The sequence below is a fragment of the Emys orbicularis genome, chromosome 1 (genome assembly GCF_028017835.1).
Source record: "Emys orbicularis isolate rEmyOrb1 chromosome 1, rEmyOrb1.hap1, whole genome shotgun sequence".
In the NCBI taxonomy this organism is placed as follows: Eukaryota; Metazoa; Chordata; order Testudines; family Emydidae; genus Emys; species Emys orbicularis.
The window spans coordinates 49,814,150-49,838,718 of record NC_088683.1 but is presented as its reverse complement, the minus strand read 5'-3'; the positions used below and the strand labels follow the sequence as shown (position 1 = coordinate 49,838,718).

Here is a 24,569-nt window from a genome sequence, read left to right as displayed (position 1 = left end):
AACCAGTTTCTTATAAATGACCTGACCACGTGTGTACCTGGCTTGATTTGCCACACTGCTCATGGGCCTTTCTGAACTGATTTTGTATGGGCCAGGGTCAATGTGCAGCCAGCCTTCACACCTGCAGCCAACGAGAAGATCCCACATGCAGCTGTGGCCAAAGACAGACAATGTCACCCATTGCTGATGACTGCCCTCTGACCAGATTTGATGGTGGTCTGAGGGCTCTACACTTAGCTGAGGAGGCTGCTGTCAATTGGCTTGGCGAGCTCTACCTCCGACAGGAAGAAGAATGCACTTTGATTAGTTCTTTTTCAAAGAGGACTCGATCAAAGCACGTTAACAAACTGTTAATGAGCATCAGCAGGGTCCACAGGGAAAACTTAGTCCTTGGTAGGCTAGTGCAGGGTATATTCACACCACAGCTTGCCTCCATCTTAAGGGCTCCCTCAGGGGAAAAATGACTTGTTTTCTATCTTGTTTTATTACTGCTCTGAGATGGCATAGCATCTTAGAGATAAAGAGCTGTTTTACTGATTTGACACATGCCAAGTTCACTGAATATTGTCAGAGTCTTTATGTCTCCCAAGTCTCTGCAGAATAGTTTGGCCCAAACCAGTCTGTCATTCAGGTAGGGAATTATGCAGATCACTTCCCTTCCTGAGGACCACTGCAATTACAACTGTTGTTTTTGTGATGAGCCTAACAGACCAAAAGCGCAAGTGTTCTTGACCTTTGGAGGTGGATTTGGGAACCACTGTACTTGTCCTTGAGGTACTGCTGAATTAGAGTGAGGCTGTTCAGACCCATTTCTGACCTGGCTCTCAGCCCTGGCTGTGACAGCTCTGCACAGGGCTGAGGTGGGAGGGAGAAGCAGGAAGTGCAGAGCAGCTATGCTGATGAATGCTCTGGAGTGGAATGGAGGACAACAATATTATAGTAGGGTTTTTTTCAGCTCCTATTCTAGCTATATATAGGTATAGATTAGATAAATATAGAAGAAAAATATATTTAGAAGAATAAAATGGAACAGGGGGGAAATAATTTTTCTTTAGTCTTTTTTTTTTTGTTTTCCTCTGCTCCATTTTATTTTGGAACTCACTGAGGCTGGAAGAAAACTGACATCTCAGTCAGAGATGCCAGCTGTAGCTGTTTCCTGTGAAGCAGGAGAACAACTGGGAAAGCCTTCCCGCACACAAGATAGAGGAAGAGAGAGAAAAAAAAAAACATACTGCATCCAGATAGGTGAGGAGGATCTCACATATTCAATCAAAGTGATGGCAACATCATCACAGAAAGTAACAGCAACTTAGCCCTCAAGTAACACAGATCCCTATAATGGGCAACTACATGATCTGAATTATTGTAACACTGGTGTTCCTCAGTGTTTGCCACCATCTTTCATAATTTAAGGCTCAGTCCTGCTACTAGCACATGTAACATGATACTCTGTTTCAAAGAATTACATCTTTGTGCTATAGTAAACACTGCAACCATATTCTCAACATATATTTATGTAACTGAAAGATGACATTTTACCTGAATTCTAAGTTCATCACTTCAGGCAACTCTCCAAATTTTACTTCTTCCACCTGCAGCTCTTTAACAGCATCTAGGATTTTCTGTTGGTCTCTGGTATTTGTAATCCCAATCTAAATTAAAAAGTTATTTTAAATACATAATTGTGTAATGTTTAAAACAGACAATAGAATTTAAAAAGCTAGTTTATTAAATTTTAGAAGTACACAAAATATAATTATTTATACATACAGCAGCATAGAACCTTTCATCATGGAGGGTCCCAAACATTTTACAGACTTAAAAACTTACCAAAAAAGTACACTTAGGGTCACTTCAGCTAACTCTACAATATAGCCAAACTACTGAAGGTGAAATATGGCAACTGTTTAATAATGCACAGCACCACTATATAATTAGACTGGAAGTGGAGAATGCCTAATTGAAATTGCACAGGAAACATAGGTAGACAGAATGTAATTACTCACATTGGCACTTGGCCAAAATGGGATATTTGTAAAACCTGCCATAGGATTTTCAATAATCACAAATAACTAGGGCCTCTGTTTTAGGTGTCATCTGAGGCACCTCCAGCAGTAAAATGCTCCATATCATCATACTGGTTCAGTATTAACTCAACAGGAAGAAAGTCACCTAATGAATCATCAGCACCATTTCCTGTAGAACCTAGGTGTTCCTGAGAGGTCTAATCCAGCTACTGACCTAACCCAAACCAGCTTATCTTGTTAACTAAAAGTACATTGAAAATGACAAAGACCACAAGACTGTTTAGAGTACAATTGTAAACAGCAACCTAGATGTTTACCATAGTCTTGCCCCCCAAGAAAAAAAAACAAATTAACATAATGACACCAAAAAGCATATACAAATTTGTAAGTGTCTACTATTCTTTTATAGACCACATGCTAATCATTTGGAATTTCCATGTGGTCCATGTATGACCTAAATACCTCTGGATATTTGGAAAATAATGAAAAGAATTTTATAAGAGAATTCCAGGTGCCATAAAGTATCTATATGCATCTGGGTAATAGCTATCAACTTATGAGAGACATAAATTGACCGCTTCTATACCGAGGGTGACTGTGTGTGCCCCCTCCCTGCTTGTTCATATGGAAAACGGTAGTTACATTGTCCGACATTATCAGGATGTGCTGGGATTGTATGAATGGTAGTAATGCTCTGCAAGCTTCTCGTACTGCTCTTACTTCCAGAAGATGTATGTGTATTCTGGCTTCCCAAGGTGTCTAAATGCCTTATGCTGTGTGATTGTCCATGTGGCTCCACAGACTATCAGGGAAGAGTCCGTAATTATTGTCTTGTCGGGTGTGGGGGATAGAAAGGAAATCCCTACACACACATATCCAGGGTCTCTCCACCGCACCAGGAATGCACTCACTTCAGTGGGAACTGTAACTATGGTATTCATGCTGTGTTTGCTCAGAATACCTATTGACCAGAGCCAACCTTGAAGAATTCCCTCATGACAGCAGTCCGTGAAAAGAGATGGGGAAGGAAGTATGGAGGAGAAACTCGCTGGTATAGCTAAAATGGTTGCTAGCCTCATCAATAAAGGCTTGAAATTGAATCCTGTCAAGGAACTTAGAATAGTTAAGGTGTTAATATATGGCGAGAAGAGCTTGATAATTTGAGATCCTAAAATGCAGGCTGGTAAATGTTAAGACCATTTTCCCCATAAGGTTGATACACTTGGCCTCATCTTTAGGGAAGACCCTTGGGTGCTGTTGCCAGTGGCTGCATGGACCACCATGGAGTTTGGGGCAGTGTGAGTGAAAAAGAATTCTGCTCCCTTAGGCAGGACAACGTATCACTTCTCTGCCCTCTTAGCGGTAGGGGCACAGTTGGCCGGGCATATGCCACACAGCCCTTGCCGACTCTAGTATGGCTTCATTTACCAGGACAGCAAGCCAGATGGAACTTGTAGGATACCTAGCAGCTTATGCTGAGGGTCCTGGTACTCTTCTAAGGAGATCTGGAACTTTTTTGCCACTCTCTGTTGAGCAGTGGTGGACAACCTGCGGCCCATCAGGGTAATCTGCTGGCAAGCCGCCATACAGTTTGTTTACATTTGCACGGCTGCCCGCAGCTCCCAGTGGCCGCGGTAAAAAAACTGTCTGGCAGCCCGTCAGCGGACTACCCTGATGGGCTGCGTGCGGCCCGCGGGCTGCAGGGTGCCCACCACTGATCTAAGTCCTGTGCTGGGATTCTAATTCTAGCTAACTTGAACTATCATAACACTAACAATGAGGTATGAATAATATAAAACTGTGAGTATTTACAGGAAGGAGAGAAAGGATCAGTTCTGGACAATGGAGGAGTCTGACTCAGGCCATGTAGTGGTAAGAAGGAACTGGAAAGATGGTCAGTCTGCCCTGCCCCTTATGCCCTCAGTGCAGAGCACAAGGAGAGCAGGGGCACAGGTGCAGACCAAAAGACACTACTTGCAAGAATTCTCTGGTCTCAAGCACATGGAGCACAAACATACTCACAGTGAAATACACACAGGGAGCACAGAAAGAACTAGACTAATATCTACCGTAAAATATAAGTTTCAAGAAGTGTAATCAATTAACAATTCAAGATGGCTGACACTTGTAGAACCATGATGCTAGGGCACCAGACTACACTGATCTAGTTACTAGATGGCAATCCCCTAGCCTGGTTACATACAATTCTATTTTATAGACTTCATCTTAACTGCCTTCGCGTATTATGCTTATTGGAATGTGAGCACTACAAGTGCTTAGTTGAAGAACCACCTAAACTACAAACTGGCACTGTGCTGTATGTTGTAACTGGGTCAGGAAACAATCATGTAGATACTGAGTACCCCAACTCAATTATAACTGAAAAAATAGATGAGCCCTGGGAGTCAAGAGACCTTGGTTCCACTCCTGCCTTTTCCACTGACTCTGACTTTGGACAAGTCAATTATTTCTGAAAACCTTATTTTCCCCATTTTTATAATGGGGTTTTAAGTTAGACTTCTTGCATGCCCACTGAAGACAGCATGATCCCACAAGTATAACTGAGGGCACAATTTGGCCCACACTATTTTTATAACTGGTGACAGTACACACATAGAAAATAACCTAGACTCCAACTCAGATCCCATGCTGCGTTTACAAATCTAGAGTAGCAGTTAACAACTACACTTTAAAAAGACAAATAAGCTTATGTATTTAGCTAGTTGGCTTAAAAAATAAAGCATTAACACCATACATACACACTACTTTTACCATTCTTTAAAAAACAGCACTGATTTATGGCTAGCCAAATAATCAAAGGAATAATCAACAAGATATTACACTACTTAGATAACAAACTTTTAGTCATCATATGGGAGTTCTAATTAATAAAATGTAAGCTAAAATGAAGGAATGGTAACAGCTCAAAAATTGCATTAGACTGGTCTCAAACTCTAGGATCTGCCTGGTGATATACCCCACAGATTGATCTTTAAAATAGTGTACAAAGGGCAGTCTACATTCAGATGCCAAGATCTTGAAAGCAAATAAGAATTCATCAAGATTTCTGAGAGAAAAAGTTATTGATCCCCTTATTTTTCCCTCTAAAAATTTTCATAAAGATAAACAAACAAACAAAGGAATATAAATGAAGTGAAAATAAATTAGAAAGAGTTCTAAAACATTAAACTGACCTGTGTAAAATCATCTTTTCTCATGGTCAAAAGCTGTCTTAAAGCTATATCATTTTCCTGTATGAAACAAAAGTTTTCACTTAGCAAATATGGAAATTTAGAAGAAAGACTATGAAGAAAAAAGTTAGAAATGTAGCTATACAGGTTAATTACCAAAGGGGCATTGTAAAATTTCTCAGATGTATTCATAATACAAAAAATATCTAATGCATATACCTAAGCCTCAATTCCTTGGAAGTTTTAATCGCTAGTCTGCTAAAAAAACTACAGTAATAATCAGAGGAACACCCTTGCTCTGACTGGCCAATGGGACCACAGAGGGCCCCCTCCTTCCCCTGCTCTGACTTGCCAATGGGGGACCCCCGATCCTGGTGTGCTTTCCCCCAGCCACTACGGTGGGAGGCTGGGGGGAGATCTGCTCCGGCAGCTTTTGCAGGAGCAGTGCTTGAGTGATCTGGAAAAGAGAGAGAGAGAGAGAGTGTGAGTGAGTGTGTGTGTGTCATAACTAGAGAGCAACCTTTTGGCTTATTTAGTCTCACAAAGGAAGGCTAAGCAGGGCTATGGCTGCTCTTCATAAATACATCGGGGTAAATGCTAGGGAGGGTGAAGGGCTGTATAAACTATAGGAGCATGTTGGCACAAGAATAAATGGGTGTAAACTGGCCATGAACAAATTCAGGCTGGACATTAGAAAAAGGTTTCTAATCATCAGAGGGGTGAGTTTCTGGAACAGCCTTCTATGGGGAGCAGTGGGAGGAAAACAACTTAATTAGATTTAAGGACAATAAGAAGTTGGATTATATGACAGGGTTGCTTGTGATGTAGGGAGGCAGGTCTCACTTCCGGTTTGTCTTCAGTTCCTAAAGCTCATGCTTCAGGGTTTCAGCCAGTCACCAACAGGTGTCAGGAAGGGATTTCCCCTGCCTCCCTCAATAAATAGAGAGCACGCATAGGTACATGCGTGTATTTAATCTTCTTCCTCTGAAGTATCATGGATGTCACGGCTGCAGATGGGACATTGGACTGGGATGGCCATAGCTTTGAGGTGGCACCAAGCATTCTCTCTCTCAGGTGCTTGGCTGTCTTGTTCTAACTTACATGCTTAGAGTCTAACCAATTGCTACATATGGGGTCAGGAAGGAATTTCCCCCCAGGCTAAACTGGCAGTGGTAGTGACCTTTGAGTATTTTACCTTCTTCTTCAGCATGGGGTCTGGGTCATTGTCAGGATTATTTGGCTATATCTCAATCAATTCCCTGTCACTGCAGGGTCCTCTGGCACTGCACCTTGGTCCCTCCAAATCTCTGCTGTGGCATGTAACAGTCTAGTCTACTGTGGGCTGTAATACTTTTGTCTAATTTTGGTTGTTGTATTTAGCGTGCGGATGCTGGGTCGTGTTGGTGGTCAGACTAGATGATCTGGTGGTCCCTTTTGGCCTTAAACTCTATGACTATCACTTAGACAAATTTTACATGTAGCATTTCAGATACAATTTTCTCATTTATTTTCAAATAAATGCATTAAAATGTGACTTGACAAAAGTATACAATCTAACACTGAAAAATCTAAGGGTCATAGTAGTATGAAGCGCATTTAATAATTTACAAACTATTTTTAAAATATGCAATTTCACTACATTAATCTTACCTTTAATAACTCTGTTATGTGTTCTAGACCAAGACCATGTAAAAACACTTCTAGGTCACCAAAGGCTGCATAGGAACTATACATATTATTGCACGAGTCACAAAAAGAAAAAAAAGTGGCAAATTTATTTTTCATAAATAAAGCAGTTGTCTAAACTCTAATAGGCAAACACAAACACACACATGCATACATGTGTGTCAGTAAAGTGATGCATATTTCCAGGCAAAGCACTTCACAAGACTGTAATTAAAGCAGCAAATTGGTATGAATACTTTAAATTAAAAAAAAATCTTTAGTAAATCATTGTAATTTTAAAAATCAAATGGCTGCAGGCAGGAAATTCAAAGTTAAGGTTACTATTTCAAAAACATCCCAAATGTTGGAAAATACGGAAATGCAGTTATGGTACATCAAACTACACCTCTACCCCGATATAACACGAATTCGGCTATAACGCGATAAAGCAGCGCTCCGGGGGGCGGGGCTGCGCACTCCAGTGGATCAAAGCAAGTTCGATACAACGCGGTTTCACCTATAACGCGGTAAGATTTTTTGGCTCCCGAGGACAGCGTTATATCGGGGTAGAGGTGTACTTTAACTCTGCCCTCTAATCACTAGCCACCCTTTATGTAAGGTAGATATGTCCATGACAAGCATCACAGCTTGTTTGTTTTTAGATTTATAATAAGAAAGGTAAGCACACCTGTCCTGGGCTCCTGCGACCTTTGAAATAATTTTAAAAGTACAAGAAGAAATAAAACCCAGCAGCCGTCAAAAGCCAGAAAATTAACAGCCAATCAAAAATGCATATTCCAAACAACACCATGCAAAAGGCAAAAAGATAAGCCATTACTTCACTGCTCCCTCACCAAAATCCTACATTAACAGATTCAAGTTTATTTCAGACCAAATATGGAGTGAATTCAAAATCTGAAAGCCTTTCCTGGAGAACACCCATCTGAAAACCCTACTCTTATACCCAGAAGACTTTAGTTCTGTGATCGGCAACCTGCGGCCTATCAGAGTAATCCACTGGTGGCCCACCAGACTGTTTGTTTACACTTGCACGGCTGCCTGCAGCTCCCAGTGGCCGCGGTTCGCTGTTCCTGGCTATCGGGAGCTGTGGGAAGTGGCGCGGACCTGGCTGCTGCTTCCCACAGCTCCCATTGGCCGGGAATGGCGAACCGTGGCGACTGGGAGCTGTAGGCGGTTGTGCAAATGTAAACAAACTATCTGGTGGCCCACCAGTGGATTACCAAGATGGGCCGTGTGTGGCCCACAGGCCGCAGGTTGCCCACCACTGCATTAGAGACTTGATTTTTAGAGATATTGATCACCCACAACTGCAGCTGAAGCCAATAGGAACTCCAGTTGCTCAGTACCTCCGAAAATGAGGCTATGATTGACTTGCTTAAAAAAATCACACAGAAATTCTGTGAAAGGGATGGGAATAGAACCCAGGCCTTCAGGCCCTATCTAAACTAGGTTTTTGCACTGGTGTAACTACACGGATACAAACCCTCAGTGTTGATGTGCTGCAATGGAGTGAGATGGCCCTTTCACTCGTGCAATTTAGTAAATTACTAGGGTAAATTGCACCAATGAAAGCTGTGCGTTGCATTAGTATAGCATATCTATATTAGTTTTGTACTGATATAACCACATTGGTATAGTTCCACCAGTGCAAATTTTCCTAGTTTAGACAAGGTCTGGTACCTTAATCACAAGATTTCCTGTGCCTCCTGTGCTCGTGCCTGTAAAAGGGATAAATTCTCCCAAACAGCATAACTGTATCTCAACAGAATGGCCTTGTAATTTGGTATATGCAAGGCCAATGAGGCAGACGACTTGGCCTTTCTTCCTAAGTTGCCCATTTTCCTTTTATCTCATGATGAGATGAGGGAGAGGATTTTCCACTCAGTTATATTTTATTCATATATTTGATTAAGAATAAATATACACATAATATAACTAAGTAAAAATCCTCTCAATCAATGCCTTATATAGCAACTGTTTTTATCAGGAAGTTGAGTGTGGGATGTGAAAAGAATACTCAAATCCCTGGAGGGACACTTGATAAAAAAATCTCTCACCTTGGCCAGGGGAAGAACAGATGCTTATAAGAGCCAGAAGTCCCTGCCATGCTCTAAAATATCTTCTTTTCTAAAATATCATATAGTGTATGTGGGGTGCTTCTGGTCAGAAGAAACCTCAATTTTTAAAGCATTTGTCATTCTCAACAGAAGTCTTTAACTTTGTCAGAAATTATCTGATGGAGAAGGCAACAATAGGGTCACATTCTCCACTGATGATACAGATAAAGTTTATTGTGTATATACTGTACCAGTGGCCTCTGTTAAAAACTTGGAAGCATCCAAACTACGTAATGCAATATTGAGTTTGTACAGTAAGGCACCTAAATGTTAGGAAATACAAAATTTAAGATGGGTTTCAGTGTTTCATAACGGGGTTTCAGTTTCTCATTTTAAGAAATTATTACATTAGGTGTGATTGTAAAAAAAGTTCCAAAAATAGACACTGTAAACTGTTCTGCATTAATGCTAATCATGTGCACACCCCAAAAGCATTCATAATATTAAAACTAAGATGAACTAAAATAGCCTTAGTTTTTTTCCCTTCTTTACCTAACTCTATGATCTCTAACTGCATCAGGGACCGCTTTCAAGAGTCTGTGGATAGCCTCTTCTTTAAACAGGTTCTGGAACTTCCCTTGCAAGGGATTTGCAGTCAAAGAAAGTAAATTAAAAATCTGAAAAAAGTATGAAAACCATTTAGTTAATATTCAGTTTAGGAAAAGAGAAGTATAGTAGTGTCCTATTTAATTAAATAAGCACAAGAATAATTCAATGCATAATGAAAATTTAAATTGTAAAAAAGGTGGGAAAATTATTTCATGGCCTATTATCTGGGGAGAATAATTCAAGTAAGTCATCTCATTCTTCCAAAAGGCAAACATCTATGATAGAGATGAGCCCATGGAACTTAAATCTCTAAGAGTGAATGTTGCTAAGCTAATCAAATTTCAATGGAATACTGAACAAGAACCATCAGTATAGAGTGAAGCAACATTGTGTACAGTGTGAAGATAGATAAAAACAATAAAAGGATGAAAGAGGTCATATATTAACTAAAATTAACTGAATATTTGTTTTTGGTTTGAAGACTTAGAAGTTCTTCACTCCCAAGTCAAATCTCTCAAGAACAAGATTGTGTATGCACTTGTAATTTATTCCTGTATCCTAGAAATGTATGGATATACTGTATTAATACACACATAGATACCAGTATTATAAACATTCCAAACTAAAAACAATGGATTTTGTACTTGGGTGTTCTTTATATCTAATTGATCAACGAAAAAATGACTTTTTTTTTTGTCTGCTGATTCATTCTCTCATGGTAAAACCATATAAACAATCTCCACTAGATAGCTCAGTCTATACCTCTGGCCCCAGTGACAGCAGTAAAGTTGACATTCAGGGGACATGTCACTCTAAAGTCTGCCTTCAGGGACAATGATCCAAGTACTCTTCCTGAACTATCAACAAAACTATGATTTCAGAAAGAAAGGGCAAAGCTAACATTAAATCAAAAAGCCTGACAAAGTCATCAGGGATAAGCTATCAAACACATGATTACTAGCGCATTCCTTCAAAGGTGAGTTGCAGTGTGGGAAAAAATATTCAGTCTGTGCCCATTTTATGCTTTTTTTATGATGTACAAAGAAGACCTGACATCCTGAGCAGTGATTTCCCCACTTTAAAAATAAATTTATTTCTGTTTTTTTATGGTCACATCAGAAGGAAAGGAGCTCTTTGCTCTTCATCAAGTTCATTGACATGATTTGCCTGGATGACTATAATCCTAATGAAGGATGAGGAAGAGACTGAAGCCTGAAGAGCCACCGCAAAAGTTTCATAATTCTCTTAGGGAACCCGCTGTATATGTCTGGTCCTCAGGAAGTCAGCATCTCCTTAAATGTCTTTGGTGAGGGTTGTTACTAGTGTGCCAATCTTTGCGAGCTGCATGTCCTTTGTAAAAAATGGTAATGTTTAGACATTTCTTATCCAAGGTGTTTTTTCTTTGCTGGCTCCTCACGTTCAGACTGAATAATCCTCTTTAAGGGATGGTCAGAGAAAGGCATCCTTCAACTTGGCCAAACATTTTTTCAATAGTTCCTACTGAAGATCTGCTCTACTTCATATTTTTTTTCTATTCCTTTGTTGGGGGGTTGAAGCCAAAGAGCAACAGAGATTCATCTCATTCTCATCTCAAATTCTGGTGGGAAAAGATAATCATGTGTATCTTCCTCCCATTTCTTTGGATCAGACTGACAAGCCCATGTACTCCATCATATAATTAGACCAAATTCCACTACAAGAATGCAATGTTAATTTATTGTATCTTTATTAAATACTCTTTGTTCTCATTCCCCTCACCTCCTCACAAACACAAGCTCCTAGTGATGTAAAATTTGTCAGTGATTATTCTCAATGGATTTTTTGCCATACTCTTCAGGCAGCCTGGCTCAAAGCCTCCTTGCCAATGTGTGCCATGAAAAGTAGCTTGTAGCTGGTTTCCAATGGCTCATCTCTCCAAATCACTAGGCCTTGATTGCTCCACTGTTTTCCAAGCAGCCTAGGCTCCTAGTCTGCAATACTAGCTCTTTTCTCCGCTTCCTAACTGTCATTAGATTCCAGCTCTGGCTCCTTGTCCCTCTGCTGCCTGGCTCCCAGGAACAGGGCAGGGAAGACGCACTCTAATCCAATGAACTCCCCCTGGTGGGGAAAGCTGGAGAGAGAGGCTGAAAATAGTCAGATGCCTAGGTGCAGAAAAATGGTGAATTTCACTTTAATAATGCTGATTTCTATACAGTCCTGGAAAAATGCTAAATATCACAGCTATGGGGTTGTAGATTCCACCGAGCTCTGTGCTGAATAGTGTAGTTCACAACTCTCGAGAGATATCGACCTGGCTTAGGAGACTCCCTGTGTAGACATACCCTCCGTTGCTGCTCCTAGGGCCACAGGAGATGATTCAACCTTTTCAGACAGACTTCTCCCTTGAGCACTAATGATCGAAGCTGCTGATATTTACTATACTACCTAAAGCATGCAGCTATTGTTTCATATTTAAGCAATTTAAAATGTTTTTCTATTTGAATTTCTGTAGAACTCTCCCAAATGAAATGTAGCTAAATACTATACAATGCAATCTATTTCAAAGTTATCTTGGTTGAATTCAACCAACTATTTCTCAAAGAGTTGATCAGAAAAACTGTCAGTGAATACATTTTTGATACAACGCGTATTAAAATAATAACTCTAAGCAAGGAATTATGCTGGAAATTTAAGTACACATAAGCAGAGAAATTCTTAAGTTAAAGTTCCCACAGCAACATTAACTTTGCAACATAATGCATGTGTAGTAACTTTTAAAGCATCATGAACACCTACAGTATAGCACTGAATAATATTAATAAATATTTGTTAAATATATGCTGTAATACATGTTTAAGGGCCTACATTAACATTGGTCTGGGAAGCTGTGCAACCAGTGAGAACATGAACATTTCAGGAAAAACAGAATGAGACCTTAGTGGAGAACAATACCTCTGAATGTTTACTGCTTTTTGCAATCTCTCCTGCTGTCTTTCCATCTTTGGTTTGTAGAGTTTTATCAGCTCCAAGTTCAAGCAACTTGAAGACTACATTTTTATGTCCTTGGTGGGATGCCCATGTCAGTGCCTATATATAAAACATTTTGTTTCACTTGGTAGAATAAGTTTAAAAAAAACAAGACAAAAAACAGAGCTTATTATCTCAGTAAAACAAAATAGGGTAACTTATGTGAAACGTAAACATGGAAGAGTAACTCCACCAGCTAATTATGATGATGATGCACAATCTCATTTTGTTACACTAAGTTAATTATTGATTGGAAGATGACCAGACAGAATACAATTCACTAAAAATGGACAACATGTAAAATATTTTGTCAAATATTTTAAAAATTAATTCAAAGTTAAAGTGCAGATTTAAATATGAATGACAAAAGTTCTCAACACATATGCAAAGTCAGTTCTAACTCTGCCCTTTCTCACTTACTCACCTTTCACACATGGGAAGGTGTTCCCTCCCCTTTGCCACACCATCGGACTACAAGTGTATTTAATAGACTGTCTTAGTTTGTTCTAAATTCTACAATTTTGCTTTATTTAAACATTAATAGCAAAATTACCCCATACCCTACAGTTTGCAGATTATTTTAAATACAGAACATAATGGCAAATAAGGAAGCAATAAGTTACCTGTGAAATTCTGAAATTCCATTCTGAGCAATTCTCAAAGCTTTGGGGCTACCGCGACTCCAAATATAAAAGGGACTCAGATGCTATGGCAACCAGGGGCGTGTGCAGGGATTTAAATGTGACTATTTTGGGGGATGTGCGATGCTCTGTACATCAGGTGAACACCCTGTACCCCCATGTTCATCCTTATAAAATGATTGTGTGGTATCCAATGCAAAATTTGTCATGTCGGGTGTCTTCAGAAGGCTCATGATGCACTGAGCATTGTTGTTATAGTGATGTTATAGGTTGTTTCATGTATATAGTTTTGAGGCTGAAAATGTGTTCTCGAGGCTTAAAACAAACCGAGGCAAAAACTCTCCAGGAGCAGAGGGGCAGTTCATACCTCATCACGGCATGGATGGGACAAACCCAGCCCAGCCTCACAGGAACAAAGGACACTGGCCTAGGCAGCAACAAAGGATCTGCTGGACTCTCGAGTGAGTCACCCCCCTTCCCTTGGTCAGTTTGGGACTACAATGAGGTAATGCTCACCTGACTCTGAAGGGGGGGGCAAAGCCAAGAGGGAAGAAAGGACATGATAAAAGGGAGAGATGTTTGCCATGCTCTCTCTCTCTTCCACCTCCATCTACAGACAACACCACCAAGCAACTGAAGCGCTGATCAAAGGGGAGAGCCTGGCTGAAGGGCAACCAGCCAGCCTGTGATGAGAAGTATCTAAGTTTGTAAGGGCACTGAAAATGTTAAGATCAGCTTAGAATGCGTTTTGCTTTATTTCATTTGACCAAATCTGACTTCTTGTGCTTTGACTTAAAATCTATCTTTTGTAGTTAATAAATCTGTTTGTTTATGCTACCTGAAGCAGTGCGTTTGGTCTGAAGCGTGTCAGAGACTCCCCTTGGGATAACAAGCCTGGTATATATCCATTTCTTTGTTAAACTGACAAACTCATATAAGTCTGCAGCGACCAGCGGGCATAACTGGACACTGCAAGGGTTGTGTCTGGGACCAGAGATATACGCTAGTGTCATTCGGTTGCACAATCCAAGCAGCGGCTGGCCAAAAGTGCTCACTCATGTAGCTGGGAGAAGCTTACATGCTAGAGGCTGTGCATGAACAGCCTGGGAGTGGGGGTTCTCACAGCAGAGCAGGGTAAGGCTGGCTCCCAGAGTCGAAGATTGGAGTGATCTAGCAGATGACCGGTCCAGATAACATCACAGGGGGCACTTTAAACATCAGCACCCCATCCAATGTCCCCAGGCTCCCCTTCCTCCCTCACCACCTCCTCAGGCTCCCCACCCATCCCCACAGAACCCCCTCATTTCCACTGCCTCCGCCCACCTTTGTCCTGAGCTCCCTTCTGCAGCATCCCAAGTGGGCCCCAAACACTTACTGGAGGCTGCAGACAAGGAAGGGACCGGTATCAGCCGGCTTCCCCGTGCACCCTCTGGCAGAGCTGGGCTGCCAGCTCTGCTTCCCTGCTCTGGGCGTCATCTAGTGGGGCTCAGCGGGAGTGCTAGCTGCAGTGCCTTTCTCAGGCATGTCCCTTCAGCTGCGCTCAGCCCAATTCCCACCTTGGCAGAAAGAGGGGAGGATGGGCTCAGGGGAGGGAATCCCAGGGGGGAGGGCAGGGCAGAAGCTGGGGGTGGTGGCGGAGAGATTACTGGGGAGAGGCATGCCCCTGCTTTCCCCCCCTTGCTCATGCCCCTGATGGCAACAGATGACAGATATGTGAGAGATAAGGTTAGATAAGGAAAGAAAAAAAAAAAAAAGTCAAAGCCGCTACTGCAAGTGCCATGTTAAGGAACAATCTCTTCTGATTCAGAAAAAGCTGTTGAGTGGTGCCAGATGGAGTCAGTTCCAGAAAAATTTGGCAAGGTGGAGCACTAGAATGAAGGGTATTTCTGAGGAACAAGTAGTAAATGTGAAAAGTAAACACCCAATTCAGTATCACATACAGTATATACAAGTAGCTTGCTTACTGTATAACCATTTTCATCCTGGGCATTTATTTGTGATCCAGAAGCAACAAGAAGAGCAACAACTTGACGGTGTCCTTCTCGAGCTGCATACATTAGCGGAGTCATTTGTTTCCTTGGAAAAAAGAGGAATTTTTGTTAAAATACTAAACGTTAGCTAAGGTATCAGCTGTATGGCGTTGACTCAGCAAAGATTCAGCAGAACACTCAAGCATGAGCTTAAACTTTAAATGCAATCTTAAATCCTATTAGAGTCAATTGGCCTTAAGCAGATGCTTAACTTTAAGCGCACATTGAAATGATGTAAAGAATCTGGCCTATATTCCCAATGAGCAGTATTAACACCTATCCTGTCAAGCGTCTATTGTACTGCAATCAGAAGTACAAATATCAGTAAGTAGAAAATCAGTATTATATTCCTAGACAAAAAGATACTCAAGATTGCTAGTATGTATCAGCAATTTAGAGGATAATATAGTAACTCCTCGCTTAACGTTGTAGTTATGTTCCTGAAAAATGCTACTTTAAGCAAAACGATGTTAAGCGAATCCAATTTCCCCATGAGAATTAATGTAAAGGGGGGGGGGGGGTTTAGGTTCCAGGGAAATTTTTTTCGCCAGACAAAAGACTATATATATATATATATATACAATCATCATTGTGTGTGTATATATATATATATATATATATATATATATATATATATATATATATATATATATATATATATATATATATATATATATATATATATACACACAATGATGATTATGAAGCTTGGTTGAGGTGGTGAAGTCAGAGGGTGGAAGAGGGGATATTTCCCAGGGAATGCCTTACTGCTAAATGATTAACTAGCACTCAGTTGAGCCCTCAAGGGTTAACACATTGTTGTTAATGTAGCTTCACACTCTACAAGGCAGCAGGAATGGAGGGAGGGGAGACAGCATGGCAGAGAGACACACATTGTGTGTGTGTGTGTGTGTGTGTGTGTGTGTGAGTGAGAGAGAGAGAGAGAGAGAGAGAGAGAGAGAGAGAGAGACGCATTGCCCCTTTAAGTATGCTGACCCCAAGTTCATTGCCTTTTTAAGTAGATCAGGAAGTTGAGACAGTAGTTGCTGCCAGCAAGCTCCCTCTGTTCTGAGCCCTGTCGTGTGTCCCCGTCCCCCACCCCCCAGATCTGTGGAGATGAGGTACAGGAGTGGGGGCAGGAGTGGGGGGAGGGGGACACCCTGACATTAGCCCCCCTCTTTTCCGCCTCCTACACAGCAAGCAGGAGGCTCCCGGGAGCAGCTCAGAGGCAGAGGGCAGGAGCAGCACATGGCAGTGGGGGGAGGGACAGCTGAACTGCCCGGCAATTGATAGTCTGCTGGGCAGTTGCCACACAGGGAACTTAGGGGAGCGGGGAGCTGATGGGGGGCTGCCGGTCCACCCTGGTTCCAAGCCCCACCAGCTAGCTCCAACGGGCTGCTCTTTCTGCAAGCAGTGGACAAAGCAGGCAGCTGCCAAACAATGTTATAAGGGAGCATTGCGCAACTTTAAACGAGCATGTTCTCTAATTGATCAGCAATGTAACAACGTTAGCCGGGACGACTTTAAGTGAGCAGTTACTGTACATTATAGAGATGTTGTAACTATCCCAAAAGCAACTATTATAAACCAAGGAAATTCAGAATTAAGGCTAAACTTATAGGAAATACAAACATGCAAAAGAATGGAATGCAGTTAGAACACCCAAACAACCTTAACTCTTCCCTTTAGTAACACCATGCAATAACCTTGTGATTAAAGCATTATCTTGTTTGTAACAGATTAGATGAAAATCTGTTGTTAAAAAAAAAAAGTCATGTTGTCACTACAGGGCAGATGGTAGCACCGCCATGTGGTCTGGAGTCAAAGTGCAACACTGAGAAGTAGGTAAATAGGTGCAGTTGCAGCCTGTGGCCTCAGTTCCATTAAAAACAATAGGAGATGGCAGCCATTTTGAAAAAAAAGCAAGTCTTCAAGAAATTCTCTGAAAGAGAAATTTTCAGTTATGAAGAAAAACTACAAAAACCCAACAATTAATCCACAAAGTAATTCTTCAAAGTAGCCTACGCAAAATATTTCAGTGAGATTTAACTACATGGAAAGTTTGAAAAGTTAGCATTATTCCAATTATTAAGATAAATAAAAACAAATTTTTATTAAGATAAATAAAAACAAAAATAATGGTGATGTTACACTCCATATTCTTTATGGAAATATGCTTATAATATGGATATGACATAACTAAGATATGTTTTATGAAAGATGGGTCATGTGAGATATTGAAAAGGTTATGATTTACTGAATGTGATTATCCAATTTGTATGCATGCATCATTTCTGTATCTAAAGTTAGGAATATGGACTATGTAACAATTAAAACTGGGTGTGTATTTGGAAGACACCCACCAGACAACAGGCCATCAGATTTGATGGGCCATTCGGAAGAAACAACAAGACTGTGAAGATACTAATCTCTCTCCTTCCTGGGAGGAGTCCTGGGATGTAGCTGTGACACTACTAAGTCAGGTGGTCTTGTCATCTGATACTAATCATCATCTTGACTTCTTGTAACTTTCCACTAAAAGGAGAGGGGGGTCAAGTTTGGGAAACAAAAGATTCCCGCTTATGTAAATCTTATTTAAGGGCGGTGAGGAGGGCAAATGGGCCTCTCCTCCATTGCCTACCCAAGAAGAGAGACTGCTGACAGTACCTAAAGGGACAAAGAAACCAACCTGAAGGGAAAGGCAGGGGTGAGTCCAGACTGAGACAGGGGTCCAGTCTAAGAAAAAAACTCTGAGCTACAGAAACCCTGCATCCTGCCTAAATTCAACATTTAGGGTAAGAAATTACATTTTGGAACCTGTTTCTTTAGTAAATCAAGCTTAGTTTGTGTGGTTTGTTTTATTTGCCCAGTAATCTTCTTTATTCGGTTTGCTATCTCTTTAACCACTTAAAATCTGCCTTTTATAGTGAATACAATTTGTTTTGTTTATTATTAAACCCAGTTTATGTAATTTCTAACGGGGGGGGGGCAAGAAGTCATGCATATCTCTCTTCACATTGAGGGTGAAATTTTATGAGTTTGCGCTGTGCAGATCTTTCTATACAGTGCAAAACAATATACTTTGGGGTTTATCTCCCAAAAGGGGTGTGCATGTGAGTGCTGGGTGAGCCTTTTCACACAGAGCTGATTTCAGTCTGTGTCTGTAGCTGGGTGTGGCCCTACCTCTGTGTGTGTGTTGCAAGAGGCTGGAGAGCCTAATTCAGCAAAACAGGGAGTGGGAATCCAGGCTGGTGGAGCAGGAGAGGCTCAGCTAAACCCCAGTACATCAGCTGGCATCCCGGATGGGGGGGTCCAACACGTCACAATAATTTTAACTCAAACTAAATTAATGTGTTTACTGTAAAGTCTCAGAAAACTAGTTCTCTACTTAAAGAATAAGTGCTGTATCTTGGGGGAGAACACACTATTTCAGGGATCGGCAACCTTTGGCACGCAGCTCGCCAGGGTAAGCACCCTGGCGGGCCGGGCCGGTTTGTTTACCTGCCACGTCCGCAGGTTCGGCCAATCGCGGCTCCCACTGGCCACGGTTTGCCGTCCCAGGCCAATGGGGGCGGCGTGAAGCGGCGTGGGCTGAGGGTTGTGCTGGCCACCGCTTCCCGCTGCCCCCATTGGCCTGGGACGGCAAACCGCGATCGGCCGAACCTGTCTAGGGTGACCAGATGTCCCGATTTTATAGGTACAGTCCCGATTTTTGGGTCTTTTTCTTATATAGGTTCCTATTACCCCCCCATCCCGTCCCGATTTTTCACATTTATTGTCTGGTCACCCTAGAACCTGCAGACGTGGCAGGTAAACAAACCGGCCCGGCCCGCCAGGGTGCTTACCCTGGCGAGCTGTGTGCCAAAGTTTGCCGATCCCTGCACTATTTTTTCATGTGTAATCAAGAACATGAATCCCTGCCTTAAGTGCAAAACTAAACTCAACATTAACTATGGAGATGCAACTGATGCCTCCATAATTTGAATACATAAATACACCTGCAAAGCAACAGTGACGTTTAAATCGCATAGAGGGATCACAGAAACTACAGAGCAGGGATTTCTCATGCCTTGTAGGCTTCAACAATATAGAGCCTAATCCATCTAGCGATGGATGATTTTAGAAACTCTGAGACCTTGACATTTAGGCTGGAAGGACACAAACAGGGAACCTGACCTCATTGTGGATTCTGTGTGCATGATGTAGATTTTCAGCACTCTCCTGACATTAAGGTGTGCCACTTCTATTCTGTCGGATGTCGCAGATTCGGACAGAATGAAGGAAGGACAACTTTTTGGGAAGTATGGAAGGGAAAATTTACTTTAGGAAGAAAAGACTGGTGTTTTCAGCACCAAATTGCCATTGTGGAATATATGACAAGGTTCTTGCACAGGTAACATCACCGGTTCTGATACCCATCTAGCAGATGTGATAGAGACCAGAAAACAAGTTTTTATGGACCAGTAGAAGGCCATCACTGAAGTCAGGGTCTCAAAGGAATGATCTCTTAGACCTTTCAAAACCAGTTGTAGATCCCATTTTGCGAAGATTAGCCTGATCAGCAGCTTGGTCAGCCTGATAGCTCTGAGGAATCTGAAGATCAAGGATCTTGCAGACCCAATGAAAAGGAGGCTACTGAGATTAGAAATTTGGCATTATGGTGCTGAATTTAAGGCCCTTGTCTACGACTTTCTGCAGAAAGTTCAAAATGGCTTGGATTGCTGGGGTCCACACAGTACTCTTGGCATGAGGCACTGAACCTGGACCAGAGAGAAAAGTATGGCTTTAGTGTTGAGGCTCTCCTGGATGCTAGTAAAGTCTTGATAACTTTGGAAGATAGTTTGGTTACTGAAACAGAGGCCTTAGCAATACTGGGTCTATCAACTGAAGCTGGTCCGAGACCTGGATGGAGAAACAGGCCTTGGGAGATTATTTCCAGTCTCCATGGTCACTGTAGCAGAGGTTCCACAGTCAGGTCTATCAGGTCAGAAAACCAGGGTCTCCTTGGCCAATAGGGAGTTATGAATATTACTTTTGTTTGCTCCCTTTTTATCTTCTGAATCACTTTCCCCAGGAAGGGAAAAGGTGGCCATCTGTGTGAAATGGCATCTGTCCCCAAGGATTTGGGATCTGTCTCCCTCGTGAAGTATCTCGGCCTCTTCATGTTCTTGCAGCTCACAAACAAATTGGCTGAAGGAAGACAGATTGTCCTTTGAAATCAGACTGAAGACCTCCTGATTCAGGCACCATTGTAGAGTGTTGAGCTAGTGTTGGTTGAGCCAGTCTGCCTTCTGGTTTAATTCCCCTTTACATGGGTCGTTCTGAATGACAAGAATGACTGCTCTGCCTGTTTCATTATTTCCATTGTTTCTGCATGTTGCCTTGGGCTCCTTCTCCTTCCATGGTTGTTTATGTACATGACTGTAGTTGTGTTGGCTGACTGAACCAAAATATGATTTCCCTCCAGGAAGATCTAGAACTTTCACAAAGATAGCCTGACTACTCTGAGTTCTAGAAGATTTATGCCAGTTGTCTTTTCCTCTGGGCTCCAGGTTCCCTGGGTGGTTTGAAACCACACGTGAGTACCTCAGCCCTCCAGGCTGGCATTGTTAATAAGGACAAGGGGATGTGGAAGGCATATGGGCAGGCCTTAGCAGACAATCCAATGGACAGTCCCCGCCACTGAGTGCCTGGATCGGGAGTCAAGACATGGTCTTTCATGTGTTCCGGGGAGTGGTTCCACACTCTCAGGAGGAAGATTTGAAGGCACCTGATTGTAGGTAAGATCCCGGGGGAAGCAAGTCTAAGGGAAAAAAGAGCTTACGAGAGTTGGCAGTTTTTTAAAGAAACACTATTAAGGGCCTAAGAGCAAACTACCCCAATGTGTAGGAAAGATAGGAAGTACGATAAGGGACCACCCTGGCTTAACCATGAGATCTTCAATCACTGGAAACTCGAAAAATAGTCATAAAAAAGTAGAAACTAGGTCAAATTATGAAGGATGAATATAAAAAACAACAACATAAGGACATACGGACAAAATTAGAAGGGCTAAGGTAATAAACAAGATTAAACTAGCTGGGGACATAAAGGGTAACAAGAAATCATTTTACAAATACACGAGAAGCATGAGGAAGACCAAGGATAGGGCAGGCACAATACTCAATAAGGAGGGAAAGACAAGAACAGAAAATGCAGGAATGGCCAAAGTGCTAAATGCCTTTCCCCCCTCCACCCCCCCCCCCCCAGTTTTCACCAAAAAAGTTAACAGTGATTGGACAACTCACAGTGAACCATCAGTGTAATGGGGTAGGATCAGAGGCTAAAATAGGAAAAGAACAAGTTAAGAATTATTTAGACAAGTTAGAGGACTTCAAGTCAGCAGGGCTTCTGTGGTATGTGCATTTCTCCCAGGCATCTCACACAGAAAGAGTGCCCGTTGGACCGCGGAATCGCTTCTTTGCAGGAGCCGCATCTCTTAAAGCCAGGGGAGCCTGGCATGTTCAGGGTAGTGCCCTAAGGGAGCGGGGAAATGGAGAAAAACTTTTGCAGAATGTGCTCAGAAGGGAGCAGGGAACCAGAGAAAGAAAAACTATAATTTTTTTTAACAACTAATACTATCTAACAACTACTTTTCTATTTTGTCAATCTACAGGGGAAAAAGCTGTCGCACTGCCCTGAGCTCGGGCATCATCTTCAGACGAGGATGGTTGAGAAGGAACTGAGGGGGTTGGGCTGTGCGCACGCTAAATGAGACTCCAACAGCGCCACGACACAGCTACTAAGCACACGCAGCCCGACCGAGCACTGCTACCGAAAACCTCTGATCAACGGCACCAGGACTCACCATCACCTGAAGTGGAGCACCCACAGGGACAGCACTTGAAGAAGACGACGTGTTTTCTGTAGTGAGTTTCTCAGGTCTGAGGTGCGAGTTGTTTGCAAAGAACCAGGTACCATTTTGCCAAGGGGTCTCTGTGTCACACTGAGCAATAAAGTTCTTTGGCTCCTGTAGCCTGTAGAACCTGAGGTAAATTTTACTGATGTTTGCCTTTGTCAGGCTTGTCCCATTCCTCTGTGATCACATCCTCAGAAGAGGAGCACAGAGGAACAGCAGCCTCAGGGGAGGATTTTAAGGCTAGGAATTTGCTTTGAGGCTTGCTCTCACGAGCCTGTTCAGGCTGGATCTGTATCTATACAACCTTTCTGTACACCGTCTCAAACTTTTTGGGGGTGGAGGGGAGAGAAACTTTGTTGTTTCTTCCCCTGCTCCAGACACAATAGTTTGCGTGTGTGTGTGTGTGTGTGTGTGTGGTGGGCGGGGAGAGATGAGGTGGGAGGAGGAAGAAGAGTCAGAGGGCATGTGCCTTCAAGGTTTTTTTTTGTTTTCTTCCCCTTTTTGGTCTTTGTTCTTGTAGCCCATCTCACGTGCACAGGAACCCTGTTGTGGCGCTGATGAGGTTTTTACAGCTTGCAATTCACAGTGCTTGAAGCTCTCTGTCTGATTCCTCCCCTGCAGGGTCCCAGTCCCCTAAAGCAGGGGAAAAGGGTTCACTGCCCAACTCCTCCAGCTCAAACAGGGAGGGAGGGAGAGGGTCTGCTTATGAGCCCTGCTTCTTTTCCCAGGGCATTTAGGAGCCATTTTAAGATAGGGTGGGGGGGACGGACCTGTAGCCCTGCAGCCTTGTTCTTTTTAAAGTCCTGGACCCTGGGACTTACCCCTCGGCCAGCTGAATGAGATCCTCCTTGTCCTTTGATCATCTCCCTGCTCTGTTCTGTGGCTCCAGCTCTGATTGTCCTGTGTTGGAGACATGGCTACTCAGCAGATAGGACTCCACATGCCTGTCCAACTCGGAGACCCGAGTCCTAATGGAGTTAGGGTCAGTTGGTTGGGTGGAGCCTGGAAGGCTGCCTCACAAACAGAGCACTTTTTTGGACTTGGTCTGATGCTTCCTTGGCTGTTCTATCATGCCTGGGAGGGAGGCAGAGGAGCTGGCAGAGAGACTCTACAGAGGCAGCTTCCAGGTTGATTAACCACCCAACTGTTGATATTCTACCTAGGGAGGAGTAAAAAGGGTTACAAAGATCCAGTTCATCTGCTCACCACTGCCTGAAAACAGGAGAGAAAAACAAACAGGGGAGCAAATGAAAGCAGGAGCAGCTAAATCTGCCAACTGTCTCCTGCCAAGGAGGCAGAGAACTTAGTGGCTAGCAGGAGCAGGAGAGCATGGCTAGGACAAACAGTGGTGAAACTCTGGAACGCCTCTGTGAGCGGCACTGTGGAGAGTAACAGCCCAGATGTATGAGCACTGGGGGAGATGCTGGGCTGGAGAATATGCGTATTACACAACAAATGTCTGAATAGCACCCTCTAGTGAAAGTGATATATAATTCAAAAATCCAGGAATATGTCACTCTTACTAAATGGTTCTCTAAGAACAGTAGTGCACAAATATATTTTAACATCCAACAAGCTAAACACATGGTAAAATATCTGAACATCTTTAGTCTTTGACCTTTATTTCTATTCATTATTCCAAAACTGTGTTTTGATGCTGTTCTCCTACACACTTTTACCTCTTGGCAATGCTGCAGGGAAAGTCCTCAGACTGTTCTCTCTCCCAAATCTACCCTTTATTTCTACACCCCAGAAGACCTGGTGATAGGACCACCTGCTGCCCTGGATAGATTCAAGTATCTCACATGCATGTCAATATCACTCCTGAATTGGCTTGGGGACTGGGCTGGAGAAAAAAAGTGTTTCAAAACAGGAAAGGAATGGAAAGTGCTGAAGATGGCAGTGGGGATGAAAATAGGTAAGGATTAAAATACAAAACAGAAGAAAACATTGGAAAAGGCAACCAAGTCTCATGTTATATCCCTCCCACCTCCTTTGTCTGTGTCTCTATTGACTATAAGCTCTTCAGGGCAGAGATTTCTTACCACAGGTCTAGAGTGCCTAGTATTCTTTTGAGCACTATAGAAATAAATAAAACCAACCAACAGTGAGATGTACAGTAAGGGATCATACAATTGTATAATGAGAAATATCTCTGAGGAAAAGCTTTCAAATTCTGATTGCTTTAAATAAAAAGTAGTTTTGAGTGAGGAGCCACCACTCCTACTAGGGATGGTAAGTAATATTTAAAATGTATTAAAATGTAACATTTTGTCTTCACAAGAATTATCATAAGAACATAAGAAAGGCCGTACCGGGTCAGACCAAAGGTCCATCTAGCCCAGTATCCTGTCTACCGACAGTGGCCAATGCCAGGTGCCCCAGAGGGAGTGAACCTAACAGGCAATGATCAAGTGATCTCTC

General features: G+C 42.3%; 1 protein-coding gene across 1 annotated transcript in view; it reads right to left on the bottom strand.

Moving 5' to 3' along the window:
* Positions 1–24,569, bottom strand: part of ASZ1 (ankyrin repeat, SAM and basic leucine zipper domain containing 1) — a 103,284-nt gene that overhangs the window by 11,176 nt on the left and 67,539 nt on the right. Inside the window, exons 5-10 of the mRNA XM_065423563.1 lie at positions 15,182–15,293; positions 12,502–12,636; positions 9,514–9,638; positions 6,869–6,944; positions 5,222–5,278; positions 1,540–1,652 (exon numbers count right to left, since the gene is read on the bottom strand). Coding sequence (XP_065279635.1) covers positions 1,540–1,652; positions 5,222–5,278; positions 6,869–6,944; positions 9,514–9,638; positions 12,502–12,636; positions 15,182–15,293 — 618 coding nt within the window. The remainder of the gene's footprint in view (positions 1–1,539; positions 1,653–5,221; positions 5,279–6,868; positions 6,945–9,513; positions 9,639–12,501; positions 12,637–15,181; positions 15,294–24,569) is intronic.